At 40.8% G+C, this 27840-nt stretch overlaps 1 protein-coding gene and 1 long non-coding RNA gene across 3 annotated transcripts in view; both read left to right on the forward strand.

Moving 5' to 3' along the window:
- The window catches only part of cers3a (ceramide synthase 3a), a 125715-nt gene that overhangs the window by 56229 nt on the left and 41646 nt on the right, over positions 1-27840 (forward strand). Inside the window, exons 7-10 of the mRNA XM_078162496.1 lie at positions 14-106; positions 375-503; positions 2384-2490; positions 3456-3609. Of these exons, the coding sequence (XP_078018622.1) occupies positions 14-106; positions 375-503; positions 2384-2490; positions 3456-3609 (483 nt within the window). The remainder of the gene's footprint in view (positions 1-13; positions 107-374; positions 504-2383; positions 2491-3455; positions 3610-27840) is intronic.
- Positions 3620-26038, forward strand: LOC117255932 (uncharacterized). Of its 2 annotated transcripts, XR_013488221.1 has the most exons (7): positions 3620-12584; positions 14038-14200; positions 14567-17870; positions 20754-22094; positions 22834-23555; positions 24650-24816; positions 25006-26038. It is a non-coding gene; the product is annotated as an uncharacterized LOC117255932 (long non-coding RNA). The 2 variants fall into 2 exon arrangements; XR_013488220.1 differs by having other exon boundaries at positions 14567-22094.

A 27840-nucleotide genomic window follows, 5' to 3' on the forward strand; every position in this document is an offset into this window, starting at 1 on the left:
ACTTTATCTGCAGTCCATGCTGACGTCACAGTACTGGTATTATATCTTGGAGATGAGCTTTTATGGCTCTCTGCTCTTAAGCGTTGCCTTTGATGTCAAGAGAAAGGTGAGCAGTCATTGTTGAATGCCAAAATGTCAACTTGGTTGAATCTCCTGCACCCTTGATGTTCTCAGTTTTGAAAGTATGTTCACATATGTGTCACTTAATATACTCCAAGTAGTATTCAGTATATATGCCATTAATTTCATACTGGGGAATATAAAAAACATTTTGACCTCAAGATAGTGCTAGGGGGACTCTAGCTTAGTAAGCGGGTAAAGCCTATGTGTGTTCTCCATGATAATTGGCTGATTTTATTTGTTTCCGCTTTTAGGACTTTAAGGAGCAAATCATCCACCACTTGGCTACACTGGTCCTCTTATCATTTTCGTGGTGTGTCAACTACATTCGTATAGGAACACTGGTCATGATTGTCCATGATGCCTCTGATGTTTTACTGGAGGTTAGTTACAGCCACACAAGTTTAAACAGCCCTATCACCTGTTGATACTGGATGACTATGCACACACAATGGGTCTCATTCATGACTTGTTAGTAAATCTGTGAGTAGATTTGCATATAAAAATCTTGGTACTAAAACCTAGACCAGATTCATTAACTTTGCGAGTAACTTGGATTTGATCTTAGCCACGTGTGTATGTTCATGAATTTCAATCAATCATAAATTGACAGCTAGTTAGAAATTAGCATATAAACCTGCACATGAATAGCCAGTGATCACCATATAAGGAGGTGATAATTACTATGGATAGGTGCATCCTGTCGACCTGCAGACATGGAGCAAACAAAGAAAGAGAGAGAAAGAAAAACTTTTGCGACACTGAAATTGAAGTTATTTTAGGTGAAGTGGGGTTGAGAAAAACATTTTGTTTTCTTCTGTTAGTAGTGGTGTGGCAGGGGCAGGTAAATCGAAGGCCTGGAAGGTAACAGATGCCATTAACTCTGTGTCCTCTGTTGGAAGAACTATCCAAGAAGTTAAACAAAAATGGTTCGATATGTATGCAAAAAAATGCACAAGTACATGCAATTAACAAAACAGCTACAGGAGGCTCTTTCCAGCCACAGCTCCCTGTTGCAGACGAGCGCATTACTTGCATCACCCGAGAGACCTCTCTGTTAGGGATTATGCCTGACAGAGACAGTAACATGCCTCCTCTGGAGCAGTCAACAGCAAACTCAGAAGGTAAGGTGATGTAGGTGTTATATCAAGTGTTAAATCACTATACAGTCTGACAGCCATCACTGATAGCTTAGTGCTTGGTCAGTAACATGGGTCTCACAGTCCCACCAATCAAACAGAAGATTATTTGTGGAGTTCTCTATACTGATTGAATCAAGTGGGAACTGGATGCCAGTAATGTAGACAACACATGTATACAGTCAATTTAAATAACCCATTCACATTTCTAAGAAACCCAATCTGATGCTTAAATCTGCCAACTAATTTAGCTAAATGTGTTTTATTTGTTATCTTTTGTTATATTTAACTTACATGTTTGAAAGGCGCCTGCACATTGTGAACATAACAGAGCACAATACAAATTAAAATTTTAATTTCTGATAATGACAAGAAATATTTTGGTGCATTCCTTATCTACAAAAGCACTACAAGCAGTCAGAAGCAGGAGTAGATTTTGTTAGTACCGATGAAAAAATAGGAGCTACAAACAAATTGATGAATGCCGAAATACACATAAATTTCCTTCTACGAACAGGTAACACACAAATTTGTTCTGCTCCAATTCATTAATGAGACCCAGGATGTGCATGAAAACTGTAGTTACAGTTATATTATGTAATGGCAAATAAACTAAGTTTGGGCATCTTAAACACGTAGATAGATTGGTGAAAGAGGAAAAAATAAAATTAATCTTGTTAAACCATGGCCAAAGCGCTGGTGGCACTGGCAGAGTTGCTCTTGAGGGTGGCCAGGAGGGCAATCAGGAGAGCAACGTAGTTGAGGTCAGGTTGTGAGCTAGCCAAATGGCAACCTCCAGGGGTGAAAAATCAAGCCAACATGGAAGTGTCAAAAATCACAGTTGCCCTTTTTAACAGCCACTTGAGGCTGACTTCAGAAGCCAGTCAGTCCCCATAAACCCCCAGGTTAAAATGTCCAACTTTACAGCAGTCTGGCAATCTGGCAAGTGACTGGGAAAAGGGCTATATGTACAGACAGGAAGATGTGTAAGTCAGGTGACCAAGATGAGAAATCATCTGTCCATCATTTGATGGACATGATAGAAAATGGACAGTAATTCAGTTTCAACTTGCTTTTTGTTTTGAATTGTGGTTTATTAACAATATAATTTGTTTTTCTTTTAGTCTGCTAAATTATTCAACTACGCCAAATGGGAGAAAACCTGCAAAAGTCTTTTTGTTCTGTTTGCCATGGTGTTTATGATAACACGACTGATCATCTTTCCATTCTGGTAAGTTCATACATGAGGTGTGTGTGTGTGTGTGTGTGTTAGTCAAAGGTAGTTTGAAAACTGACACATTGGGAGGTTTGAATCTGTTGACACAGTTAAAATAGAGGTCCCGAAAAGAGCTTAAACGTGATGTACCAATGAGAAACAGGCAGGAACTGATGGAGGTCTGATCAGGTAATCAGAGTCACTTGTGTTTCTGTCTGAAAGTGATGAGTCATTGTTAGGTATAAGCGGACATAATACATTCAAGTGCTGCTTGAAAAAGACAATCAAACTCAAATTTGGATTACTGAAAATTATTTACTTCAAGCATCCTAAGACTTTGCTCAAGATGTAGACATGCCACTTGTGTGGATAAAATTAAAAATGACTGACAAATCACAATTGTAAAGGTCTACATATGTGTTTTTGCTCAAACCTTGATGAGGTAGAATAACATTACAGCTAGTGGATCAGGGAAGGTATCCCTTGTTGCTTTTTTACAAGAAAGTACAGAAGGAGATAATAAAGATTTGGACTTTAAAAGTGTTAGTGCTGAATCAGAATTCACACAATCAAAATTTGAAATGGTAATACTAACTATGTGGAATTTACCTTGGTTTATTATGAAACCAGTAACTGTAGTAACCCCAGTAAATACCTGTCTGAACTGTTTCAAATGCATTGATTTCAGATAAGTGGACTGAACAGAGTGTATATGAGAGGTGATCGTATTTGCTGAAGGAGCTCTCAGCCTAAAAAATGATAAAACTAAGACTTATAAGACTATAGATTTGAGTTTGGTTTGTCTTGTATCCAGAACCTCCTTTCGGGTCAACACCTAACCCATCCCAACCCCATCTGCTCACATAAATGTTCTACAGAATTTCATTTGCATCATAATATAATCTAGTTACACAGGACACAGGTCAGAATCCTGGATATTAGAAATTTTGACTTATTGTTTCTTCTCTGCTGTGTTTCAGGCTGATCCACTGTACCTGGGTCTACCCCATTCACCACTACCCTGCCTTCTTTGGCTACTACTTCTTCAATGTGATGCTGGTGATTCTTCTCTGTCTGCACATATTCTGGGCCTATCTCATTCTCTGCATGATCAGAAAATTCATGTTTGGCACTGTAAGTCTGCTCAGTAAGAACCATCTGTCATCCATCATTATTTCCAAATCTTTTTTCATGGGCATAAAATCCTTGCTTGGCAACAATATACAACACTCATTCAATGTGGCCTGGTAAAGCCAGACATCAGAAGGCTTATTTTAATTAGACTTTTTATTTTAGGCATGGCAGATCATAAACATAAAGCCTCCCACATGGGACTGGATAAACTCTCCATTTGCTGGGTTGGTCTTTGCTGTTGACCTTTAATCTAGACAAAATGATGTCTGTTTTATCTCACAAAGGTCCCCTACTGGGTAATACACTCTTCTAATCACAAGCATGCATTCAACCACTGAAATCTGCATAAATGTAGGAAGCCAATCAGGACTTGCCTACTCAAATAGGTGCAGACCTCACAGTATGGCAGTTCTTCTAAGACTTTATTTGTGGATTATGCTTTTGAGGATAGTAGAGAGCCTCTGGTTGTGGGCCTCAGAGCATCTATGATCTCTGAAGACTCTCTGCATTCCAGGACTGGAGAACAGGGGTGCCAAACTCAGGGAAAAACTCCCCAAAAAAAAAACCCTTTAACGGGGGAGAAAAACGATAGAAATCTCAGGAAGAGCAACTGAGGAGGGATCCCTCTTCCAGGACGGACAAACGTGCAATAGATGTCGTACAGAACAGATCAACATAATAAATTAACAGTAATCTGTATGACACAATGAGACAGAAAGAGAGACAGAGAGAGACAGAGACAGAGACAGAGAGAGAAAGAGAGATGCAGGACAGACGATCATGACAGTAGCCTACAACAACATTAATGAAAGTAATAATATTATAATTATAATTCTGGCTATTGTGGTACAATATGTTGAAAGTATATATATATTAATATCTGATAGTATACATATGTGACAATAATCATATGTGTATAATAACAGTAGAGGTATGACTAATGATAACAGCAGCAGCAGGAGGCATCTGGCAGGACCACGGCAGCAGCACAACCCCACACGTCACACTATCCAGGCACCGCTGCGATATGAGTTAACCTGCGAGACAGTGGAGCACAAAGGCTCCGGAGAAGAAGCCAAGTTAGTGACATGCAGTACATGCAGTACATGCAGTAAGCTAGATGCAGTAACAGGACATGAGAGAGAGAGAGAGAGAGAGAGAGAGAGAGAGAGAGAGAAGGAGAGAAGGTGCCCAGTGTATTATAGGAGGTCCCCCAGCAGACTAGGCCTAAGTTAGCCTAACTAGGGGCTGGTACAAGGCAAGCCTGAGCTGGCCCTAACTATAAGCATTATCAAAGAGGATAGTCTTAAATCTAGTCTTAATTGTGGAGACGGTGTCTGCCTCCCGGACCGCAACAGGAAGATGATTCCACAGGAGAGGAGCCTGATAGCTGAAGGCTCTGGCTCCTGATCTACTTTTGGCGACTTTAGGGACCAGGAGTAACCCTGCATTCTCAGAGCGCAGTGTTCTGGTGAGATAATATGGCACTATGAGCTCTCTAAGATATGACGGAGCCTGACCATTTAGAGCTTTATAAGTTAACAGTAGGATTTTAAATTCAATTCTGGATTTTACAGGGAGCCAGTGCAGAGAAGCTAAAACAGGAGAAATATGATCTTGTTTCTTAGTTCCTGTTAGTACACGTGCCGCAGCATTCTGAATTAGCTGGAGAGTTTTTAAAGATTTACTAGAGCTACCTGATAATAGGGAGTTACAGTAATCCAGCCTTGAGGTAACAAAAGTGTGGACCAATTTTTCTGCATCTTTTCGGGTCAGGATAGGCCTAATTTTCGCAATATTACGCAGATGAAAAAATGCAGTCCTTGAGGTTTGTTTTAAATGAGAATTAAAAGACAAATCTTGATCAAATGTTACTCTGAGGTTTCTTACGGTAGTGCTAGAGGCCAGAGCAATGCCATCTAGAGAAACTATGTCATCAGATAAAGAGTCTCTGAGTTGTTTGGGGCCAAGAACAATAACTTCAGTTTTGTCTGAATTTAACATAAGGAAATTGGTGCTCATTCAGGTTTTTATGTCTTTAAGGCAATTATGACGTTTAGTTAATTGATTACTTTCTTCTGGCTTCATCGATAAATACAACTGTGTATCATCTGCATAACAATGGAAATTTACAGAGTGATTTCTAATGATGTTACCTAAAGGAAGCATATATAGAGTAAATAGGGTTGGTCCGACCACAGAACCTTGCGGAACTCCAAAACAAACTTTAGTACGTAGGGATGATTCATCATGAACGTGAACAAACTGAAAACAATAAGATAAATAAAATTTAAACCAGCTTAGTGCAGAACCTTTTTAGGCCAATTAAATGTTCCAAACTCTGCAGCAGAATTTGATGGTCAATTGTGTCAAACACCGCACTAAGATCTAAAAAAAAAAAACAGTACAGAGACGAGTCCTTTGTCTGAAGCAATCAGAAGATCATTTGTAATTTTAACTAGTGCTGTCTCAGTGCTATTATGCACTCTAAATCCTGACTGAAATTCCTCAAATAAATAATTACATGGACAAAATCACACAGCTGGTCTGAGACTACTTTCTCAAGGACCTTTGAAAGAAGATCCCACTATGGTTCTTCCTGGTACTGCAAGACAATCCACCACATGGGGTGGACATGATTGCACATGCCCCATGGCCAAGAAAGCTACTTTAAACCTTTCCAGTACTTAGTCTCATCTGTCCTCTATTAAAAGAATGAGGGAGCAGCAGTTGTCATTCATTCTCACTGCCTTAGGTTGCAATGTTATGCATAAATGACTCAAATGGTGGCAGCCCAGCCCTGGACCATCTCCCAGTTCTGGGGACTCTGTTTCAGGAGGCGGGTACAATAGGAGCTTTGCCTACTGTCAACCTCTCCAGGCTTAGCTCCTGAGAGTGACAGGCTGAGGAGGGCTGGACTGTCTGTGTAGGCTGTGCAGACCACTAGGCATTGAGAGTGAGATCCACCACTGCCTGTTACATGGCAAAGTAGCTGGGGTTCCAATGCTGGTGCAAGGAACAAAGACTGCATCCCCTGTCGTTAGCAATTGGTTCAATTCTTTCTTTTTTGCAGTGTCTATCACATGTCTAAAATGGCCGCAGCGTGAGTGAACACATCTCAATCACCAGTCTGATTACTGCTATTTTGGTAGCTTTACACATTCTCCTTCAGCTTGATCCACAATTTTTTTAATTGATCTGCATCTATACTTGTAAAGTGAGCAAGTAAAGTCAGTTTAAGCAACTACAATATTGGTGTATCTGACTGCTTTTGGCATCCTTGCCACAATGGATGACCACCATATCTCACGTCAGACTCTGTGGGACGGCATTCAACAAATTAAGACTCACATGCTCATGCGCCTCGATACAAAAGTGGATCCTATACAAAGCACTTTGAATAACATTCAAATCTCTTTATCTACTTTGGGAGAGCAAGTTCATCTATTAGAGCAGCACGTGGGAGCGAATGAGGACAACATACATGAGCTTCAACACCTGGAAAAAGACAACTCCTACCTGATGGACAAGGTTGATGACTTGGAAAACTGAAGCTGACAGTGTAATCTCCGCTTCCTTGGGATTCATTAGTCTGCTGAGGGTACGGATATCATCGGCTTCATGTCTCGGCTAATTCCACAGCTTCTGGGACATAACAACTTCACCGCTCCTCCGATCATTGAGAGGGCCCACCGCTCTCTGACTGTCCGACAAAGTGGCAGAGCCAGTCCCAGGCCTATCATAATCAAACTTCTGTATTTCCAAGATATAGTGAAAATACTTTGCCTTGAAAGGGAGAAAAAGAAGCTGGAATACAACAGGTCTCGCATCCACATCTACCCGGACTTCAGTCCTGATCTGACGAGGAAGCGCCAGAGCTTTGACCCTGTGAAACGCAAAACTTTGTGATCTTAATTTGAAGTACTCTCTCCTCTATCCCTGCACGCTGTGTGTTACAGTCAATGGCAAACAGCAATGTTTCAACTGCCATACATTACATTGTACATTGAACTAAGATAAATGTGGATGAATGATGTCCTTGTCATCATCCTGTGTATTTTTTTCCCCTTATTATTATTTTTCTCTCTTGTCTGTTGTCTTTGTCACCATTATGTGTGTTTTTTATATTCTCCTCCTCTGTCTTGTTAGATTTGTATCATGATTGTGTTGGGCCCTCAGCCACATGTTTTAAACAATAGACAGGCCTAAACAAAACCAGCCAGTCTAAGAACAAAGGAAACGTGCCAAGCTTCCATTGGTCCGGTAACTATAAAAGTGTAAATCACTTTTGAATTTCAAACCCTTGCTCCCTATTGGGCGACAGCAGCCAGGTTCAGGTGGAGTCAGATGGAACCCCCTCTGACGTCACTGAGACATTAATTGCCGCTGCACACTTACGCCCCTCGCAATCCCCAAGTGACGAGTTGCTGGAAGGAGGCCAAAGCTTTCTGAGCGCAGGTTACTGCTAGGGAGCACCTCAAACATTTGAATTCAACCGACCTAGGCCACCCTTTTGTTTCTTGACTCGCTGGACGAGGAAAGACACTTTTTGTTTTTGTTTTTAACACTCCACGGAGAACCGGAGGAACGCCGCGCAACCCTGCCATTCCTCAGCATCTGCAGAGTTTTGAGAAACCCCTTTTTCTCCTGAGGAAGACGGAGCCACTGAGGCCCCGCTTCTTCAACCGAGTCGACTTAGCTGATCCCTCTTCTGCCACACTGAGGACAGCATCTTTCATCCAGATGTAGGATGCTACAGTGGCCCCACGCACTCATCCCAGAGCAACAGATGGGACACATGTCGTCACACCGTACGACTCAAGTAAGAGAGCTACAGTCTGGGCAGAGACTTTATTCAATTCAATTCAAATTCAATTCAAAGAACTTTATTTATCCGTTAGGAACTTCATTTGTGCAGAGCATCAGTGCGTGTACAGTTCACATAACCAGCAACGCAACATAATATACCGCATGCATTCAACAATCAACCATCAATTAACAGTCAAAAATTGGAGAGAAGAAAGCTTGCCAGCACAATGAGTACATGATGAATAGGTAATGATAAAAACAATTGTTAAAAATATGGATAGTAAATAAATAAATAAAAGCAATCCATGGTCAAGTTAAAGGAGTGGTGTAAACAACCATGTACATACATAAATCAGGCATTCATGAGCCATGTACATATATATACATACAAATTACATGTACACATACATACACATATACACACATAGGTCAGGCATTCATGAGCCGGATGGATGTGGGTACAAAGCTTGACATGGCTCTCTTAGTCCTGAATGCATGTAATCTGTATCTCTGGCCTGAAGGTAGCAGATTGTAGTGGCTGTGCAGTGTGTGAGTGATATCTGAGGCTATGTGTGTACCTTTTAGTTTAACCCTTCTGTTGTAAATGTTGATGAGTGATTCCTGCTCCAGTCTGATTATTTTACTGCTCATTGTTATGATTTTGTTATATTTAGCGTGTAATTTAAGTGTGACTTTTAACTGTGATTGTAAACTTTGAGGAATGCCGGGGGAGCTGGAGCCTATCCCAGCTGACATTGGGCGAGAGGCAGGGTACACCCTGGACAGGTCGCCAGACTATCGCAGGGCTAACACATAGAGACAGACAACCATTCACGCTCACATTCACACCTACGGATAATTTAGAGTTATCAATTAACCTAATCCCCAATCTGCATGTCTTTGGACTGTGGGAGGAAGCTGGAGTACCCGGAGAGAACCCACACTGACACGGGGAGAACATGCAAACTGAAGGGCCCCCACACCCGGGATCAAACCAGGAACCCTCTTGCTGTGAGGCAACAGTGCTAACCACTACACCACCGTGCCGCCCCACTGCTGTGTCCCTTTCTTTGATAATCTCATCATTGAGTGCAATTCGGTGCATAACCTGCTGTTTGTTGTGCCGGCTGCGCGCTCACAATACGTTGCATTCCTATCTGTAACAAGGACCAGTGGATGGTAGGCTGACCCAGTTAGTTTACCGGCCTCTGAGGGATAGGAAAGTGATCATTGTGTTCTTCCACGGCTGCTTTTACCTTGCGCTGGTTACAAGCGCCCGCTCACCTCTTCTCTCACTCTCTCTCTCTCTCTCTCTCAATTCAATTCAATTCAATTCAATTCAATTCAAACAGCTTTATTGGCATGAACAGAAATATGTTGTTGCCAAAGCATTTTACAGAATATTTACATACAAACTTACAATATTACAATTCAATACAATACAAAATAATTCATACAATTCGATATAAATCCATGCATTTTAGGATGTTATAGTGAGTGAGTCCCTCAGGTTGTGGCAGGCAGATACATATTTAGCTGCCAGAGGAGCTGCTGTCCCTTCACCCAGCAGAACTGACAGTTTCTCCTCTGGTGTTAACATATGAAAGTCTGTTATTTTCTTAACTATTTCCCCAAAGTGCAAGTTTCTTATTGAAGAAAACTTGTCGCAGTAGAGGAGGATGTGCATCTCTGTCTCTATCTCTCCTGTGGAGCAGTGACCACATACACGCTCCTCTCTGGGCAGCCATGTCTGTCTGTGTCTTCCTGTCTCTACAGCTAGTTGGTGGTCACTGAGCCTGTATTTGGTCAGGCTCCGTCTCTGTTTCGTATCTCTGACAGAGTGGAGATATGCGGCCAATTTTTATTCTCTGTTCAGAGTCAAATAACAATTTAGTCTATTTTGAGTTTTTGTTTCATTTTTCCAATGTTGTAAATATAGATCTTTTGATTGATTCATAATTAGTTTTATTTTGTTGTGTTGTTTTGGAGCTGTGCTGATGGGAGTCTGGTTAGTTAGCTTCACCATCAGCTGAGTGAGGGGGCTGTTTTCAGGGTTCAGCTCTTGGGTTTTTAGTGCTTTGAATGGAAGTGTGTCTTTTTGACTTGTGTTTAGATGTGTCCAAAATGTTATTGCCTGTTTCTGAATATTAAGCAGTAATGGGAAGCATCCCAGTTCTGCTCGGCAGGCGTTATTTGGGGTTTTCCTTCTGCACGTTTAGAATTCTTCGACAGAATTCAGTGTGGACGGCCTCTATTGGGTGTTTATCCCATGAGCCATACTCCAATCCACTGAGTGGACCCCAGACCTCACTTCCATACAAGGCTATTGGCAAAATTACATAATCAAATATTCTAACTGGAATGTCAATGTTGAATAATTTGTTTTTTAATGCATGCGAGGGTTGCATGCCCTGCGAGCTTTTTCTTTGAGTGCATTTACTGCCATGTTGAAACTTCCTGAAGCAGATATGGTCAGACCAAGGTAAGTATAATTTTTTGTGTGTTCAATTACCATATTGTTTAAAGTAAAATGGTATTTGTTTTCAAAACATCAAAACATCTTTTTTGAAAGATCATAACTTGGGTTTTCTTAAAATTTACATCCAAGGCCCAGTTATGGCAGTATTGTTCCAGGATGGTCAGGTTATGTTGAAGACCATCACTGGTTGGGGACAACAGAATCAGGTCATCTGCATAGAGCAAATATCTAATCTCTGTGTCAAAGAGTGCGAAGCCTGGAGCTGTTGAGCAGTTCAACTGGTCTGCAAGTTCATTTATATACAGGTTGAATAATGTGGGACTTAAATAGCATCCTTGTTTTACACCGCGTCCTTGAGTAAAATATTCTGTTCTTTGATTGTGAATTTTCACAGCACATTTGTTGTGTTTGTACATGCATTTAATGACATCATATGTTTTACAAACTAGTCCACTTTAAAGGATTTTGTAGAGAAGTCCTTCATGCCAAATGGAATCAAAAGCTTTTTTGAAATCGATGAAACAAGCAAATATTTTCCCTCCCTTTTTTGGTGGACATGTTTATTAATTAAGGTGTGTAAGGTATATATATGATCAGAGGTTCGGTAATTTGGCCAATTGACATTTACTAAGTATGTCTTTGTCTTGAATAAAGGCTAGTATCCTGGAATTCAGGATACTACAAAATATTTTCCCAAGGTTGCTGCTCACACAGATCCCTCTGTAGTTATTAGGGTCTAATTTATTTCCATTTTTATAGACTGGGGTGATCAGCCCCTGGTTCCAGACATCACACTGTAACAAAAGTCTGTAGTTTTCACAGCATTATTACTGTATAATGGACAAATCCTTACCGTAAAACCTGTTTTCAGCATGTTGCTGTAGTTCTGCAAAGCATCATGGTCAAAATTAAATTCTACAGCAAATAATTTCTTCCTGCGGATCAGACTACAGTAATTTCTAGCGGGAACAGGACGGGTGTCACAAAGGCAAAGCTGGTAAGTTAACTGCACACACTTCACAATTTAAATTTTAGTGGAAGAGAAAAAGCAGCCTGTGTTCACTTAACTGTAGACTAGCTACGCCTGCCCTGATAGGCTATTTTACCCTTTGACTCATTGCCAATGACATTGGTAGCTACAAGCTCGCTTAGTACTGTCTCTGGGGTAAGAGAATTCGCCTGAGAGAAGCTAGACTAGACTTAACAAATTAACGTTTAGCTTGGTGAGTTTGATTAGTAACGTTAGTAACATTAATGTTTGAATTGTGTAACGTGTGGTGTGGTGTGCAACGTTAGCTGACAGCTAAATTTGTTAGCTTATTCGGTTGGAGCTAACTGTCACTGCCCGAAGTTACATGAACTTAGCAAGTGAACTGAATTTTGTCCGAAAGTGCGCGAACAGGCCCTACGGTAAGTGACGGAATGAAGTTTGTCCAGGTTGCGTTGCCAAACAAGACGGCGGCTGCGGTACCGCAAATCGGGCAGCTTAGCTAAGTTAGCTAGCTAACGGTAACGTCAGTCGTGTTGTGCCCTAAAGCGGCGCTTTGTTCTTTTCTGAAGGACATGGTTGTCTAACGGTTGTTGTCCATTTTAGGAAGGACCACTATCACCTTCTGGAAACCCCGTTTGTCTTTGCTGGCGTCGGAAAACCCTTGCTAACGTTAGTTAGCATCACCGCATTGAAGAGGTAACTGACTTTCATATCGTAACGAACCAACAGTTTTGACAATGTTTTTCAAGTGTAGGCAGTGTGGCTTTTTTGCAGAAACAATACCGAAGTATGTAAACCATGCGAAAGTACACAGAAACCATGCCAACCATAGGTTTCCATGCGGGATGTGTCCCTTCAATTTCAAGACTTGGTCTGCCTTGCGTACTCACATGTACCGCAACCACACAAAACCTAAACCTGCCGTTAGACCTCGCAAGTTATTTGTTGAGGAATGTCAGGTTGAGGGGTGCACTTTTAAAAGTTCACAGTTTTCAAGTGTGTGTGGGCATTTAAAGATGCACATGAGGGATGGGAAAAAGATTGTCTGTCCCTTCAGTAGCTGTCAAAAGCAATTCAGCATCCAATCATCATTCACATCACACATAAGCCGGAAACATGCAAAAGAGTTGGTAGATAGCACAGATGGAGGGGTGAGCACGGATAACACAGGAATGCATGATGATGATGTTGATATGGAAGCTGACATGACAGACTGTTAACTTCCCCCCTGATGTTGGTGATGGAGATAAAGACAGGGATCTTTTTCTTACCAATTTGGCTCTCTTTTACTTGAGGATGCAAGCAAATATGCTTTTACCTGTGTCCACAATATCCACTCTGATAGAGGAGTTCCAAGAAGTATGCACAAATGCTATGTTCCAAATGTTCAGTAGACTTCGTGAAGAATTATCAAAGCTTGAAATTCCAGATGAAAAAGTTTCTAGTATTATTGATGGATTGTCAAAAGAAAACTTATTGAAAATGTATAATGAGGGGGTGTTCAGATCAGATTCAACCTGTAAGACATATTTTAAGAGAAACTTAAGTTATGTTGAGCCTGTAAAGGTCTGTCTTGGTTTTGATGCCTCTGGTAAAGAGCAGTTTTACCAGTATGTCCCCCTTAAGGAGACACTAACAGCCCTGTTGAGCCTGCCATCAGTGGGAGAGCAATATAGTGTGTCAAAAATGCACCCCCCAGTGGATCCAGATGTGCTTGAGGATGTGAGGGATGGTAAAACCTTTAAACAAAACACCCTCTTACAAGAGTTGCCTTCCTCACTTTCAATTATCTTGTATCAAGATGCTTTTGAGGTTGTGAATCCTCTTGGATCAGGAAAAAAGAAACACAAGCAACTAGCTGTGTACATGACACTTGGTGCTGCACACCTGCCATTAATCACTTCATCCATTAGTATTTGACAGGAAACCCATGTGTGTGCATCATCCAGGTAGTACTCGAGATGGCCTACAGTTAAGCACGTAGTCTATACATCTTCAAAATGGGATGCAATGGGACGGGATGGAGTGCTGGGATAGCCAGAGTATCAAACTGAAGCTTCTTCCTACACAGTGGAGTGGGTGGAGTCTGTGGTGTGATCCAGGCTAGTGCTGGGATGTAACGACTGGGGTTCGGTATTTGTAATTCCAGATTCTTCGTCAGGATAAATCTGGAACACAGCAAGTGTGCGGCAAAGATGCAGGTGAGCCGAAGGACAGGAAGGACGGTCCAGAGGAAGAACGAGTCCCTCAACCCACACGTCGCTTCCTTCATAAGGGACTTCATCGATTATGATTGAAAGAACTGATACCAGGTGAGACAATTCACTCATTTTATCTTTAGGCTGAAGGAGTCAGGAAGTTGTCTCTTTTGGTTTTAGTGTCAGTGTCAGCGGACTGGTTGTAGTGTGTACTGGTTGAATTGCACCTATCTAATGGAAACTTGTTGCATGACCTCGCCAGTGGCGACCTAAAAGAGACAGCTTTCTGACTCCTTCAGCCTGTTGTCATAACACTAGCCCTGGATCTGAATGCCGTCGCTGTTTCTCGTTTTCTTTAATATTTTCATGAAATGCACACACACATTGTACAAACACGCCATTTATTGGTGACATCTCTTGGTGACAAAATACCATCATTCTTGTCTATAATGAATGTTTGATTTTTCCACCCACTGCCAGGAAGAAGACTTACACCCACGCGAACAAGTGAGAGACCAGCCCACTACCCTGATGTGTACGCACAAGAAATGCTGGCTATGATCAGAGCTACCTGAACAGGCATGTTTTTCTTTTTTTTAAAAAAATCTTTTTCTTACTTACTTGTCTCTTTTGGTTTTAAACAAAGATTATTTTACCTGTGTCCTTAATATCCACTGATAGAGGAGTTCCAAGAAGTTTGCACAATGTTATGTCCCAAATGTTCAGTGGACTTTGTGAAGAATTATCAAAGCTTGAAATTCCAGATGAAAAAGTTTCTAATGTTATTGATGGATTGTCAAAAGAAAACTTATTGAAAATGTATAATGATGGCGTGTTCAGATCAGATTCAGCCTGGAAGACATATTGTGTTCACATGTTTCATTCATTGTATTGTTTGTAATCTTTGGCATTAACAAGAATAAATGCATTTTTGGTGACTAAATGTGTCTTGATTTTACAGTAGGCAATTATTCCACAGTTATTGATTCACAGTATTAAAAATTAATGCAATAATTCTTATTACAGTAGTCTTATATTAGCAGTAATAAATACGGTAAAAAATACAGCACAGCACTATGTTACTGTAAGGAGTATTACAGTACTGTTACTATTACTGTCAAGAATAATACAGTACTTAATAATATTACCGTATATGTGATTTACAGTAAGCATACTGTAGAATATACTACAGCAACTTACTTGCCATTTGCTGCCAGCAAGTTACTGTAGATTTTACGGTTATCTTTTTGCAGTGCAGGAAAGCAGCCAGTGGTCAAAACCATGTTGAACAGTTTAACAACTGCAGTTTGCAATTCAGGGGTACTGTTCTTCAACATTTCATTTTTGATGCAATCTATGCCACAAGCTTTTTTTTTATTTGAGAGTTTTCAGTTTGTCTGTTAACTCTTTTGTGTAATTGGGTAATCTAATGGATTTTGGTTATTCTTGATAGCTGATTCAAGGTTGCCTAACTTTGTTTTAATTTCCATTTTATTTAGATTGAGATGTTCAGGTGAGATATTTTTATAGAGGTCATTAAAATAGTTTTTCCAGATGTCTCCATCTTGTATTGCTAATTGTTGTGGCTTTACAGTTTCCAAACTGTTCAACATGTCCCAGAACTGACCTTGACCTACTGCATTTTCAATCTCCTGAAGTGTTTCGTTGGTGTAGTGCAATTTCTTTTTCCTAATGGTCTGTTTGTACTGTTTTAGAGTTTCAAAGTATTCATGTTGTAGTGTTGGGTCATGTTGGTGTCTGTGTTTCTGGTTTGATAATTGTCTCAAGTGTTTTCTTATTTCTTTACATTCACTGTCAAACCACTTTTTTTCAGGGGGGTTTTGTTTACCATTTTGACGGTGGGGTTTCTTTGTTTTCCCAAGCTTTGCATTTAATGCAGCTTTTTGGAAGATGGGTCCACGTCATTGGTCCGACAGCCCATTGATCTGACATCCCATTAGTCTGACGTCCCGTTGTTCCGATATGTAATTATACTAGGCTATGCTGTATTTGTGTACCATAGAGGATCAGCAAACGCAACTAAAGTAGGCTACTGGTTGAGATACAAGTGCCATAGAGAGAAGAGAGTGAAACACCATAACCTCTTGTTATTAACTCTGGGGTCGGGGTTGTGTGGGGAGCACTCTGCGGTACTGAACGGCTCCCAGTGGGCGTATTTCTGCCTTGATGGTGCGCCGCGACCGGCTCTTCGGAACAACGGGACTTCGGAACAATGGGATGTCGGACCAATGGGCTGTTGGACCAATGGGCAGTTCCCTTGGAAGATATGGTTAATATCTTTTGTTGCTTTATTAACACCTTCCGAGTTATTTTGGTAATTGGAATTGTTGAATGTGTTGATTGCATCTTTTATTTCATTTGAATTCAATTTTTTTAGGAATTGTTCAGCACTGTTTGGAGCCCATCTGTATGGTTGATTTAAGGCGTACAGCTTATTGGGCTGTTTCTTAACAGTATCTCTACTGTGTTTTGTCAAGTAAATATTAACCTGGCTGTGATCTGAAAGGGGGGTTTGTGTTCTGACAGTGAAAACACTAAATGAAGAGGGGTCCATGTCTGAGATGGCATAATCAACTACACTTCTCCCAAGACCTGAGCAGTAGGTGAAGCGCCCCAAACTATCCCCTCTGATCCTTCCATTTAAAATATACAGGCCTGTGGCTCTGCACAGATGCACTAACTCTTTAAAATGTTTGTTTATTGTCTTGTCAGGGTTGTTTCTCATGACTGTGGGTAAGGGGGTCAAAAGTGACTGTCTGAATATATATTTATCTCCTGTGTGGTCTATATGGTCAGGTTCTGAACCTGTCTGTGCATTAAAGTCCCCACACAGAAGTATTCTGCCTTGGGCTTGAAAATGACATATCTCTATGTAGAGAGAGTTGTAGAACTTTTTCATTGTATGGTGACTTTGATGGAGGGGTGTATATTGCACACAAATATAAATCTAGCTCACAAATGCCTATCTCTTTATTAATTTTGAGCCAAATGTGGTTTTTGCCTTGTTGTACTGTTGTGATGTGTTTTAGGGCTGTCAAAAAAAAATTCGAAGTTCGAAATATATTCAAATATATATATATTTTTTATAAGTTCGAACCTAAATTTGATAATTTGAATATCATTAATAATTCATTAATACTATTAATAACGTCGTATATCACGGCAAACCAGATGCATGTTGGTTGCGTCTGTGCACGCAGCAGATAATTAGCACAGCTGTTCCGCAACGGACCCGCATCCAGTGGAATTCCGGCGAGAGACGGAGGGAGAGGCGCCGACGGAGGAGCCCGCTGTGCCAACACCACACTGTAAACAATTGCTGTTAATTTACAGCCAATTTTCAACACTAAAATACTGTTTTCATGTTAAACAGTTTAGTACTGTAGTTAGCAATGCATTGTGGGCTGCTTAGCTTAGAGCAATAGGACAGATGCCCTAAACAGTATGCTGATGTTTTAAATTACAGGACATGACAGTATTTTTTTGGAAACTGGGTGTTGCCTGGGGAATTTGGAGCAAGGTCAGATGTTTGATACAACTTTGGCCTTTTAATTCTAGAAATGAGGCTACTTCTTTTTGTTTTTCGGTAAATTTTCTTTAAAAAATACAGAAATAATTTGCAATCGACCCCTGAAAGGACTTCAGGAACCATCGTTTGGATAGGAGATTTTCCAGAAGAGGATGCACAATTTAGAGGACGTGCTACACATCATCAAGTGTTCTTCATCAACATCCATCGGGTCTTGCATCTACAAATTAAACGGTAATTAAAATCTTATTTCTTTGCCAGTAGGTATCTTATTTATATTGCCAAGAATGTTTGATATCAAACCGATGCACATGAGTTTGTCTCATTTATCAGTGAAGTTTAGATTTGAATAGCCAAAGCAATATTACTTTTAGGTGTTTTTTGTTGATTAATCTTGGTAACGTTAATATAACCGAACGTCATCAAGATTAATGCATGTTTGTTGATGAAAAGGAACTTACCATCAGGCAGTAACAATGTTCCCCTGTCAGATTTGTTGCCATAACTGTGCCACAATAGTGGCATACGTAAGGCACATGAGAATTCATAAAAATACACCCAATTTAACTTTTAACTGTGATTTGCCAGATTGCAATCAGACTTTCCAAAACTTTTCAACGTTTAAGTGTCACACTTAGAGACATAACAAACGTGTAGTAAGGCCTACTTTGTCTGGTGTTGTTGAACTAACATGTCATGTTGATTTCTGCAGTGCAAAGTATGAGACTTTGACAGCTTTTTACTCTCATTTGAAAACACACATTAGAGAGGGGAAAACAGTTGCTTGTCCTTATAAACACTGTAGCAAGAGCTTTACAGTTTTATCGACATTTATATCACACATGAGTCGGAAAGATAAAAATGGTGCTGAGGAAAATTTGGTTGAGTCTGTTGTGAATCCTGGTGTTTCCCATGAGAGTGAACAAGATCAGTCTGATATGCAGATCGATCCTCCCAGTGATGCAGGTGATGAACAAGAGATTTACCCAGAAATTGCTGATGAATCACAGTTCTTTAAAAATTCAGCCCTATTTTATTTGAAATTGCAAGCAAAGTGTTTGCTTCCATCCTCTGTCATCCAGACAATTATTGAAGATTTTCAGGAAATACATGACATAAGCCAGTCACATTTGCTTTTCAAACTAAAAGAGAAGTTGATTACACTTGGGATTTCAGAAACTGACACAAACAATGTGATTGAAGTCATGAAAACTGAGGATCTCTTTAGGACCTGCAACACTCAGCCACTGAAAACTAATCAGAAAAGAAAAACTGTTTTCAAGAACAGCTTCAACTATGTTGAGCCAGTTCAGATCTGTCTAGGTCAGAATGAGGCAGGCAAAGAGTGTTTTGTCCAGTATGTTCCTATTAAACAGACAATTAATTCTCTATTTCATTGCCAATCAGTGCAGGAACAATATAAGCAAGTACACTCCAGTATTGGTCCTAAGGATATTCTTAAGGATGTGTGGGATGGCAAAAACATGGCTGAGAATGTGCTCTACCAGACTGAGAGCTCATCACTGAGCTTGATCCTGTATCAGGATGCATTTGAAGTGGTAAACCCACTGGGATCTGGAAAGAAAAAACATAAGATACTTGCAGTGTATCTAACTCTTGCAGATTTAATGCCACACAACAGATCCACTGATCAAATGCAACTTGTTCTTCTCTGTAAAGGACATGATTTTAAGTATTTTGGTCAAGACTTGATTATGGGCATCCTCGTCAATGACCTTAAAGATCTTGAGCTCAATGGTGTTACCCTGTCTGACGGAAAGGTCTTCAAGGGAACTTTGTGTGCCATAGCAGGTGACAACCTGGGCTCATATAACATAGGAGGCTTTGTGGAGAACTTCAGCAGGAGTTCACACTTCTGCAAATATTGTGATATCAGCAGAGAAGCATTCCATGCAGATCCTCTTATCCAGGGCACAAAATGCACAGTGCAGTTATACAGTGATCATGTTCAGAGCAGTGAAGGACAGTCTACATCTAGTGGAGGTGTTAAATTTGACTCTGTGTTTAATACGTTCAAATACTTCCATGTATGTCAGCCAGGGTTGCCTCCATGTCTTGGCCACAATCTTTTTGAAGGTATTGTATCCTCTGATCTGGCACTGTACATTAACCATCTTGTTAAGGTGGATGAAATGTTTAGCTATCTTGGGTTGAATTGGCGAATAAATCAGTTCAAGTATCTTGGTAGGGATGCTAATGACAAACCATGTGCGGTTAATCCAGAGGGTGGAGAACTTGGGGGACATGCTGTACAGAATTGGTGTTTACTAAGAATGTTGCCTGTTTTGATTGGAGACAAAGTAAAAAATCCAGGTGACAACGAAGTATGGCAGTTGGTTTTGCAACTTTGAGAAGTTGTGGACCTCATTTGTGCACCTGCCATTTCAAATGGCCAGATAGCCTACCTAAGAGTTCTGATCGATGAATATTTGCATTGCCGAATGCAAACCTTTCCTGACAACCCACTGAAGCCCAAACATCATTATGTCAGTCATTATCCTGAGCTCATTATCCAGTTTGGGCCACTCATTCGCCTATGGACTTTAAGATTCGAGAGCAAACACACATATTTTAAGCAGTGTTTGAGGAAATTGCGCAACTTTAAGAATCCATGTTCTACTCTTGCAGAGACATCAGCTTCTGCAGGCCTTTCTGAGTGCTGGTACCTTCTTCCCTCCAGCTGTTTCAGTGGAGAGGGGCACACAGTTTTTCTCAGATGACTACAATGATGTAATCAGAGAGGCAGTTGCACATCACAATTTTGAGTCCACAAACACTCTGATAGCCAATGAAGTGACTGTGAAGGGGACCAAACACAAGAAGAACATGCTCATTGTGATTGATATTGATGATGACAGACTTGTTACTGGAAAAATCAAAGTGGTTCTCATTCATAAGGATTCAGCAGTATATTTTATTGCTGAAAAGTATCATGCCCTGCGTATTCCTGACATGGGTGTTTACAGCCTCACACTGATGCAGAGAAGCTACTCTTGTATTAATCAGGAGAATCTGCTAGATTACTGTCCCTTGCCTGAGTACACTGTCCATGGCACACCACTGATAATTCTTCACCATTCTTTCCCTCTATTCCAGAATGATGGTGAACTTGAGTGAAGAAATCAAAGAGATCATCTGCAAGACCTTGCCAAATCTGTCTGAAGAGACTAGAGCTTAGATCTGGCCCAAAAAATCCAGCCCGACCTGGCCCAAGCCCGTGCACGTTATGTCGGGGACCGGCCTGGCCCGTCCAATTAACTGTAATTAACTGGGGGTGGCAGAAGCTCAGTCCATAGGGACTTGGGTTGGGAACCGGAGGGTCGCCTGTTCAAGTCCCCGTCCGGACCAAAATATGGAGCGTGGACTGGTGGCTGGAGAGGTGCCAGTTCACCTCCTGGGCACTGCCGAGGTGCCCTTGAGCAAGGCACCGAACCCCCAACCGCTCGGGGCGCCTGACCAAAGGGCAGCCCCCTCACTCTGACATCTCTCCACTTTGTGCATGTATAGGTCCTGTTTGTGCATGTGTGTGTCTTTCAGACCTGTGTGTAATTGACAAGCAAGAGTGAAAACATTGAATTTCTCCTCAGGGGGATTAATAAAGTGAATAAACTTAATTATGGGCCCGAGCCCGATTTAAACCCGACATTTTTCAGTAAGTTGGCTGTTATAATTAAGAGTATTAAACCACAATTCTTGTTATTTTAATGACAGAAATATAGGATCTTAATGAATGGCGCAACACGGAAGCATGATTATGTAATAAAACAGGTGTTTATTTTAGGATCCAGGTGGTGAAGGGCTGTGCGTGCACAATGTTGTAACATTGGACGTGTGGAAAGGATGACGCAGTTATTCAGCGATTAAACCACCATTTATTACTGAACAGTACAGGTTACTGTTGGCCGTAACCACGCCAAAACAACCAACAAACAACAACTTAGCTGTAACTCCATCTGTGCACTCCTGCTCTCTCCTCCAGCTCGGTCATACACACACCAGCACGCGCACTCACACAGCCCTCCTCATCCCCGTCACACTCACATCCCGCACCTCATTCAATCCCAAACATGCCATTAACTCACAGAACATTGACATTATAACAGAACATTTACTGCAGGGTCGCTACAATACATAGTCTATAACATTATCAAATCATAGCTTTTAAAAAAAAAAGTCACATCTGACTGGCCCGGCCTGGGCCCATCAGAGGGAGGGGGGCTCCCGGCCCGACCCGGCTTGGGCCCGCGGGCCAGGTCGGGCCGGGCTCGGGCTCAGGCAGAGAATCTAAGCTCTTGAAGAGACAGTGGCAAATAATATTGAAACCTCAGAGCTCTGGCTCGGAGTCAAAAGAAGACTTAAAATATGTCCAACAGGAAGACATGGCTGATCTGTTACGTGTTATCCAGCGCCGAAAACTCCTGGATGCATTCAAATTAGGTAATGTATGGCTAATTTAGTGTGGCATTCAAGTGGGGATGCACTAGTACTTAAAAACAGAACATAACAGAAACCATACTGGGTTTATGTAGTTCATTTTCATAAACATTTTAAAATGGCTTTCACCTCATAGTTTATTACATTCAAATCAAATCAACGCTTTGTATTGGGCAGTTTTTTTTACATTGAACTGTCACTCAGAATGCTTCATTGCTTCTTCTCACTCTCTGTCTCCAGCACTGAGGTGATCTTTAGTGGTCTAGAAACAAGCATTTCCCCAAATGATTCACTGATGCATTATCTATTTCTAGGTTAAAGGTGCACTATGTCATTTTGGGCAAGAAATTTTAATGAGAAGAGAAAAATCTTTAATGATTAATTTTCATGCATATCAAATTAAAAAAACAAATTGAATTCATTTTATTGACTGAATAAACTGAACAAACAAACTGACAGTGGACAACTCAATTTCCCACTGTTTTATATGGTTTATATTCGGCTGACCCTGCCAACTTTCTAGCTTCAAACAGTGTTCTGGAGAACTTATTGTCTTGTTTATTCAGTTGTGGATTTTTTTTTCTAAAGCTATATAATGCACCTTTAAACTTCTCAAATATACCTAATATAAGAAGAAGTTAAGTAGACTTTTGGCCACATGTCTGCAGTGACTCTGATATAGCTTAATAGTTATGTGCCCTAATTCTTTTTTTTCTTTGTTTGTTTTTTGTCTACTTTTTAGAAACTGAGACAGTTACATTGGATTTTCAAGGCATTCCAACTTCGTCACCACTGAGTAGTGATTTGTCGGTGTCTGAGTCTTCATTACCATCATTATGCACTCCGCCTCATTCTAGCTCATCACAGCTATCGGCCGTTGCATCATGTTCAAGCCAGACGAGAAACAGTGAGCCAAACATGGCCAGAAACATTCCAGGTCCCTTGGGAACAAATGCCACAGGAAATACGTTCTGCAATTGCAGATGGCAAGAGACCTAAACCAGTGGAGCAACGCCAGATGGTATGAGTGCTCGTGGATGAAGTGAGAAGGTATGAAGCTAACCCCACTTGCACATAGTGCCTAACTGTGGTTCGAAATATCATCAGGCAGTACCCAAAGAGTTTTGCTGATATGACACCAGATGGGTCACTTCTGGGTGGAGGTTATACATCACTTTTGATTCAAGAAGTGAAAAACCGCATTGAGAATGTGAACTGTGACGTAAGCTTCTTACGCCACTGACCCTCTACACAAAAAAAAAGGGGTCCAACTGACACATATGGATGCACAAGATTTCAGCCAGAGCTCCCCCAGAAGAAACTGATGAGACTTTGGAGGAGCACCACCAGAGACTAGAAGAGATTTACAGACAGGAGGGTGCAGGTGGAGCAGAAAGAGCCGAAGTTAAAAATCTAATGGCACACTTTGGAGAGGACCAAACTGGGCTGATCCTTCTTGCAGATGTAAGTTTTATTATTTCTTTCAAACCCAGTGTTTTAAAGGGTGACTCCACCAGTCTTAAGTGTCCAGACACTTAATTGTGTGTACTAGTTTTGGGGAGTACTACTGCATATGTGAAAACGGTAGTATAAAGTCTTTTGTGGCTCCATAGGAAGCTGCATGTAAACTGATAAATTGCCTCCATATTGTCACACGGTTGCTAAATTGCATTATGGACATCAAGTCGGTAATACTGGATTTTCGCCACTTGGGGGCGCAATTGACTCATTTAAAATAAAAAACGACCTTAGGACAACAGAGTGACATTAACAAGTTGTTTCTTTTATTCCTTACAAATCAATTTTGCAGCTTACTCAATCAGTGCAAACAAGGGTTGCCTCCTTCGTCTGGCTCAAAGCCAAAGTGTTGCCATTGTGGCGCATTCCTTGATTTCGTCAAGACTAAATTGTCCGCCATTATCGACTCCCCGTCACTATTAAACAAACTCCAGGCTACAGTAGAGGCTCATGCGCACTCGCACCTCCTAGCTCAGTCCCCGCCCCACCCCCCCCTCTCTCTCCTGCTTGCTGTGTGCTTGGTGAAGAGGCAGACACAGGTGCTCACAGACTCGGGCTTACTATAAGCTGAGCGGACTACGTGTAAAAATCCCTGCGATGTGAAAAATATATGCCGAACAGTCTTTTGTGTGACACTGGTGCGCGGAGCGAAGTCCGCGCGGTCGTGCTTTGCGCGCACAGGGCTTGCGGACATCCACTTTTATCGGGCGGACCTCCGCAGCGTCTGCTCCGCGTATGTTCTACCCGAGTATGCGATCCGGTCGGTCTCAAAAAATAAAACCCGGTCCAAGACGGAGTACCGGACCAAATTGGTATTACAGAGAACCGACCCAACCCTACCGGGCGACTATTTGGAAATATACGGTATACATCTAAATTAATGTGTTTGTATTTTTTAGCATATAATGGTATTAGTACATTTGAAGCCACAACACATACACACACACAAAGACAAAAACAATGGATTGAATTTAATTGAATGTACACAAAACAGTATGTCGTTGCAACCCCACTCTGATCTTAGACTATTTTGATTTCAGGCGCTTCATTGGTATAAATCCAGAGAGAGAGACAAAGGCCAAAAGGGGCAAGGTTGTCTCCAAGAAGAAAGGTGTGATCGTCCAGAAGAAGTCTTCTGCAGTCAATACACACGTCTCCATGCTACTGAAGAAACTCCTTGACTTTGAATGGAACTTCAAATAGATCAGTGAGTTCTCTTTAATCTCGCGCTCTGTCCATGTGTTGTTTTGACAGTTTGGCATTGCCACATTAAGCCACAAGAGAACTGGTATTATTAGCTTTATAAGCATTAACTTGGAGTGTATATTGTACATTCCTGATTGTATAGTTTATTTATTATTATGATTATGATTATTTGTTTGTTTTTGTTTGACAGTGGCAATACTGGAATAATGCTGAGAGGAACAGCGGCAAAGTGATGGTCAGTCATGGTAAATTACAAGTCTAGCTCGCAGTGGCGCTGGTGCCTACCTTACAGTTTCTTCCCTAAATGTTGTTATTGATGCATATTATTGATGCATATTGTCAAAATGTTCTAACTGTACTGTAATAGTTTCAGAATGGCCTTAATGCACATTTTCAAAATGTTCTTAAGTTTGTTTTCCAAATGTTGCCAATTCTGCGCATGTTCAAAATGTTATTATGAAAGTATATTTTCACAGACAGCAGATAATACATTGCACTTTACGTAACGTAAATCCTTTAAGTTGACTTTTGAGGAAATTTTAATCGAACACACAGGACTCTTTTAAGAAGTGGGCTTTTTTTTTTTTATTTTACAAAATGTGCCAATGATGCTTGTTTGCTGAATGTTCTTACTCATGTAATCAAAAAGGTCTTAATGTGCCTTCTTTGAAAATAGTCTAAATAGTGTAGTTTTCTGAATATTGCTAATGATGTGTTTCAGAATTCTTTTACTGATGTATATTTTTGCCGGCAGCAGATTGTTTATTGCAGTAAATTTTGAGATTGTATTTTAAATGGCTTTTTGCAAGAACATAAGCATACCTCAAAGGATAGGTTAAACTCTTATGTCCTCTGTATTTGTTGCCTTGGTCTTTTTCCTAGATTCGTTGTGTTATTCAGGTAAAGCTTGAGTTTGGTAAGATAAATCACTTATGACAAGAATTTGTCTTAAATAGACAATATTGAATAATATTGACATTGGCCCAAAAAGTCAGCTATAGGTTATGCCCTTCATGTTTGACAATGGTTAGGGGCAGTCTCTGACGAGCAATTTAAGAATTTAAGTTTATTGCCATAGTCTAAAGCAGACACTACTAGGCTGTTTCTGTTTGCTACTCAAAATCTCTTCTCAGGGTTTAATTTCTTTTTTTCCCATTTTATGAAAGTAGCAGTATTCATGTTGACATTGCACTTTGAAATAAATATATTTGATTCTGATAATCTCTAAGTTTTTATTGCTTATTTTGCACAACAATAATGCATAACTTAAGCAATTGTCTATTTACAGAAGCGCATTGCATTCACTGGATGAAAAAAAATTAGACACCTGATCTCGTAATTATGAGAAAAGATCTCATAATTACGAGATAAAGATCTCGTAATTATGAGAAAAGATCTCGTAATTACGAGATCCTGATCTCGTAATTACAAGATAAGGATCTCGTAATTATGAGATCTTTTCTCGTAATTATGAGAAAAGATCTCATAATTACAAGATAAGGATCTCGTAATTATGAGATCAGGAAAGGTGCCACATTAGCCACTGCTTCGCTCAGAACCACATACTGCACATCCATGAAGGGAGTTCGGAACTACTGTAACCAGCTGCCACTCGGGTGGTGCCATCTTGACTATATCCCATATCTTTATTATAATGTGTATATATTGGAAATTACAACGGAGTATTACACTAAGCAAGGACAACAGTGCGCGCCGTATATATTTTGATCCATTTCATACTTCAGATTTATATTGTTTGGCGTTAATTGGTGACAGAAAAGAACGAATTTCATTGTGCAGGGAAACGTGTGTCCTTACTGTGCATATTGAATCTTGAATCTATGTTTTATGAAGACCCTGTGTGCGCTCAGAGCTGTGGCACAAGTTACGCACTGAAATCTGGCGGAAGAAAAATAATAATAAGACGAAAAATGAGTAGGCTGTGTGTGACTTATGCGCTGATGAAGTGGTGGGTGATAGATGTGCCTGACATCGATTAATTTAGTTTCAGCACCGCGGTAGTGGCCAGCTCCTGTTAAGATATAAACAGAATGAAAGCAGACAAGGTAGGCCAATTACAGAACTTGTCTTGAGAAATAGCTTTCAAATTCAGGGCTCAACAATAACGACTGCTGCCCGATTGGGCAAGTTGCTAAAAATAGTAAAAGTTAATAACTATTTGATAAAATAAATGTATTTTAAAACATGCTCCTTTGGCTCTGATGCAGCGGCCTCTCTGCCTGAAGTCACAGGCACACGCTGTGTAACAATGTCCTGCCCACAGCCCCCATTGATAGCTATTATTTTGCGCGATGGACGCTTCATATAATTATGGTGTTATGTCATCGTGTCATTTCTGTCTCTACATGGTCACGTGTTAACAGTTCTCCTCTGCTCTCTGTATCGTGCACGGCGGAGTTCCGCCACACACACAGGTGAGCACACAAGAGTGTGGCTCGGGCCGCATTTTTCTGACCAAACCTGACCCTGAGCCCGGTGCAGTTTGTCAGCTGACAAAGTTATTGTTATGGACAGTGTGTAAATAACCATCAACAGACTGCTGTTACGCACAGACAAACAGCAGCATGTCAAGTGACTTTTTACCTTTATTATATTCAATACAATTGTATGTTCCTAAATCTTGAGACACCTCATATGTAAGCTAGACAGACATTTCACCTGCTCATACTGTGCACACAATACTGTATGTAGGCTACTTAGTCCTAAAGAGCCCTTCTGGTAGCCTACCAGTAGATACACAGAAACATCCCAGCAGGCTGTGCTTTGCAAGCATACAAAAAAGTTTCATGCATGTGAAAATTACTTTTCATGCGTGTGCTTCGTCTCCGCTGCTACAACGCCATCGTAGGGGAAACACTGCTGTGTGCGTTTTGTGCAACAGGTGGATGTGGTAGTCTACTGGAAGAGTAGAGAGAGAGAGCTAAGTAGCGTTGAAGTAGAGTAGAGCAGGGCAGAGAGATGGAAGCAAAACATATTAAACCCGGTGTTAATACAGCAGAACTGG

This window comes from Epinephelus lanceolatus, chromosome 2 (assembly GCF_041903045.1).
Source record: "Epinephelus lanceolatus isolate andai-2023 chromosome 2, ASM4190304v1, whole genome shotgun sequence".
NCBI lineage: Eukaryota > Metazoa > Chordata > Actinopteri > Perciformes > Serranidae > Epinephelus > Epinephelus lanceolatus.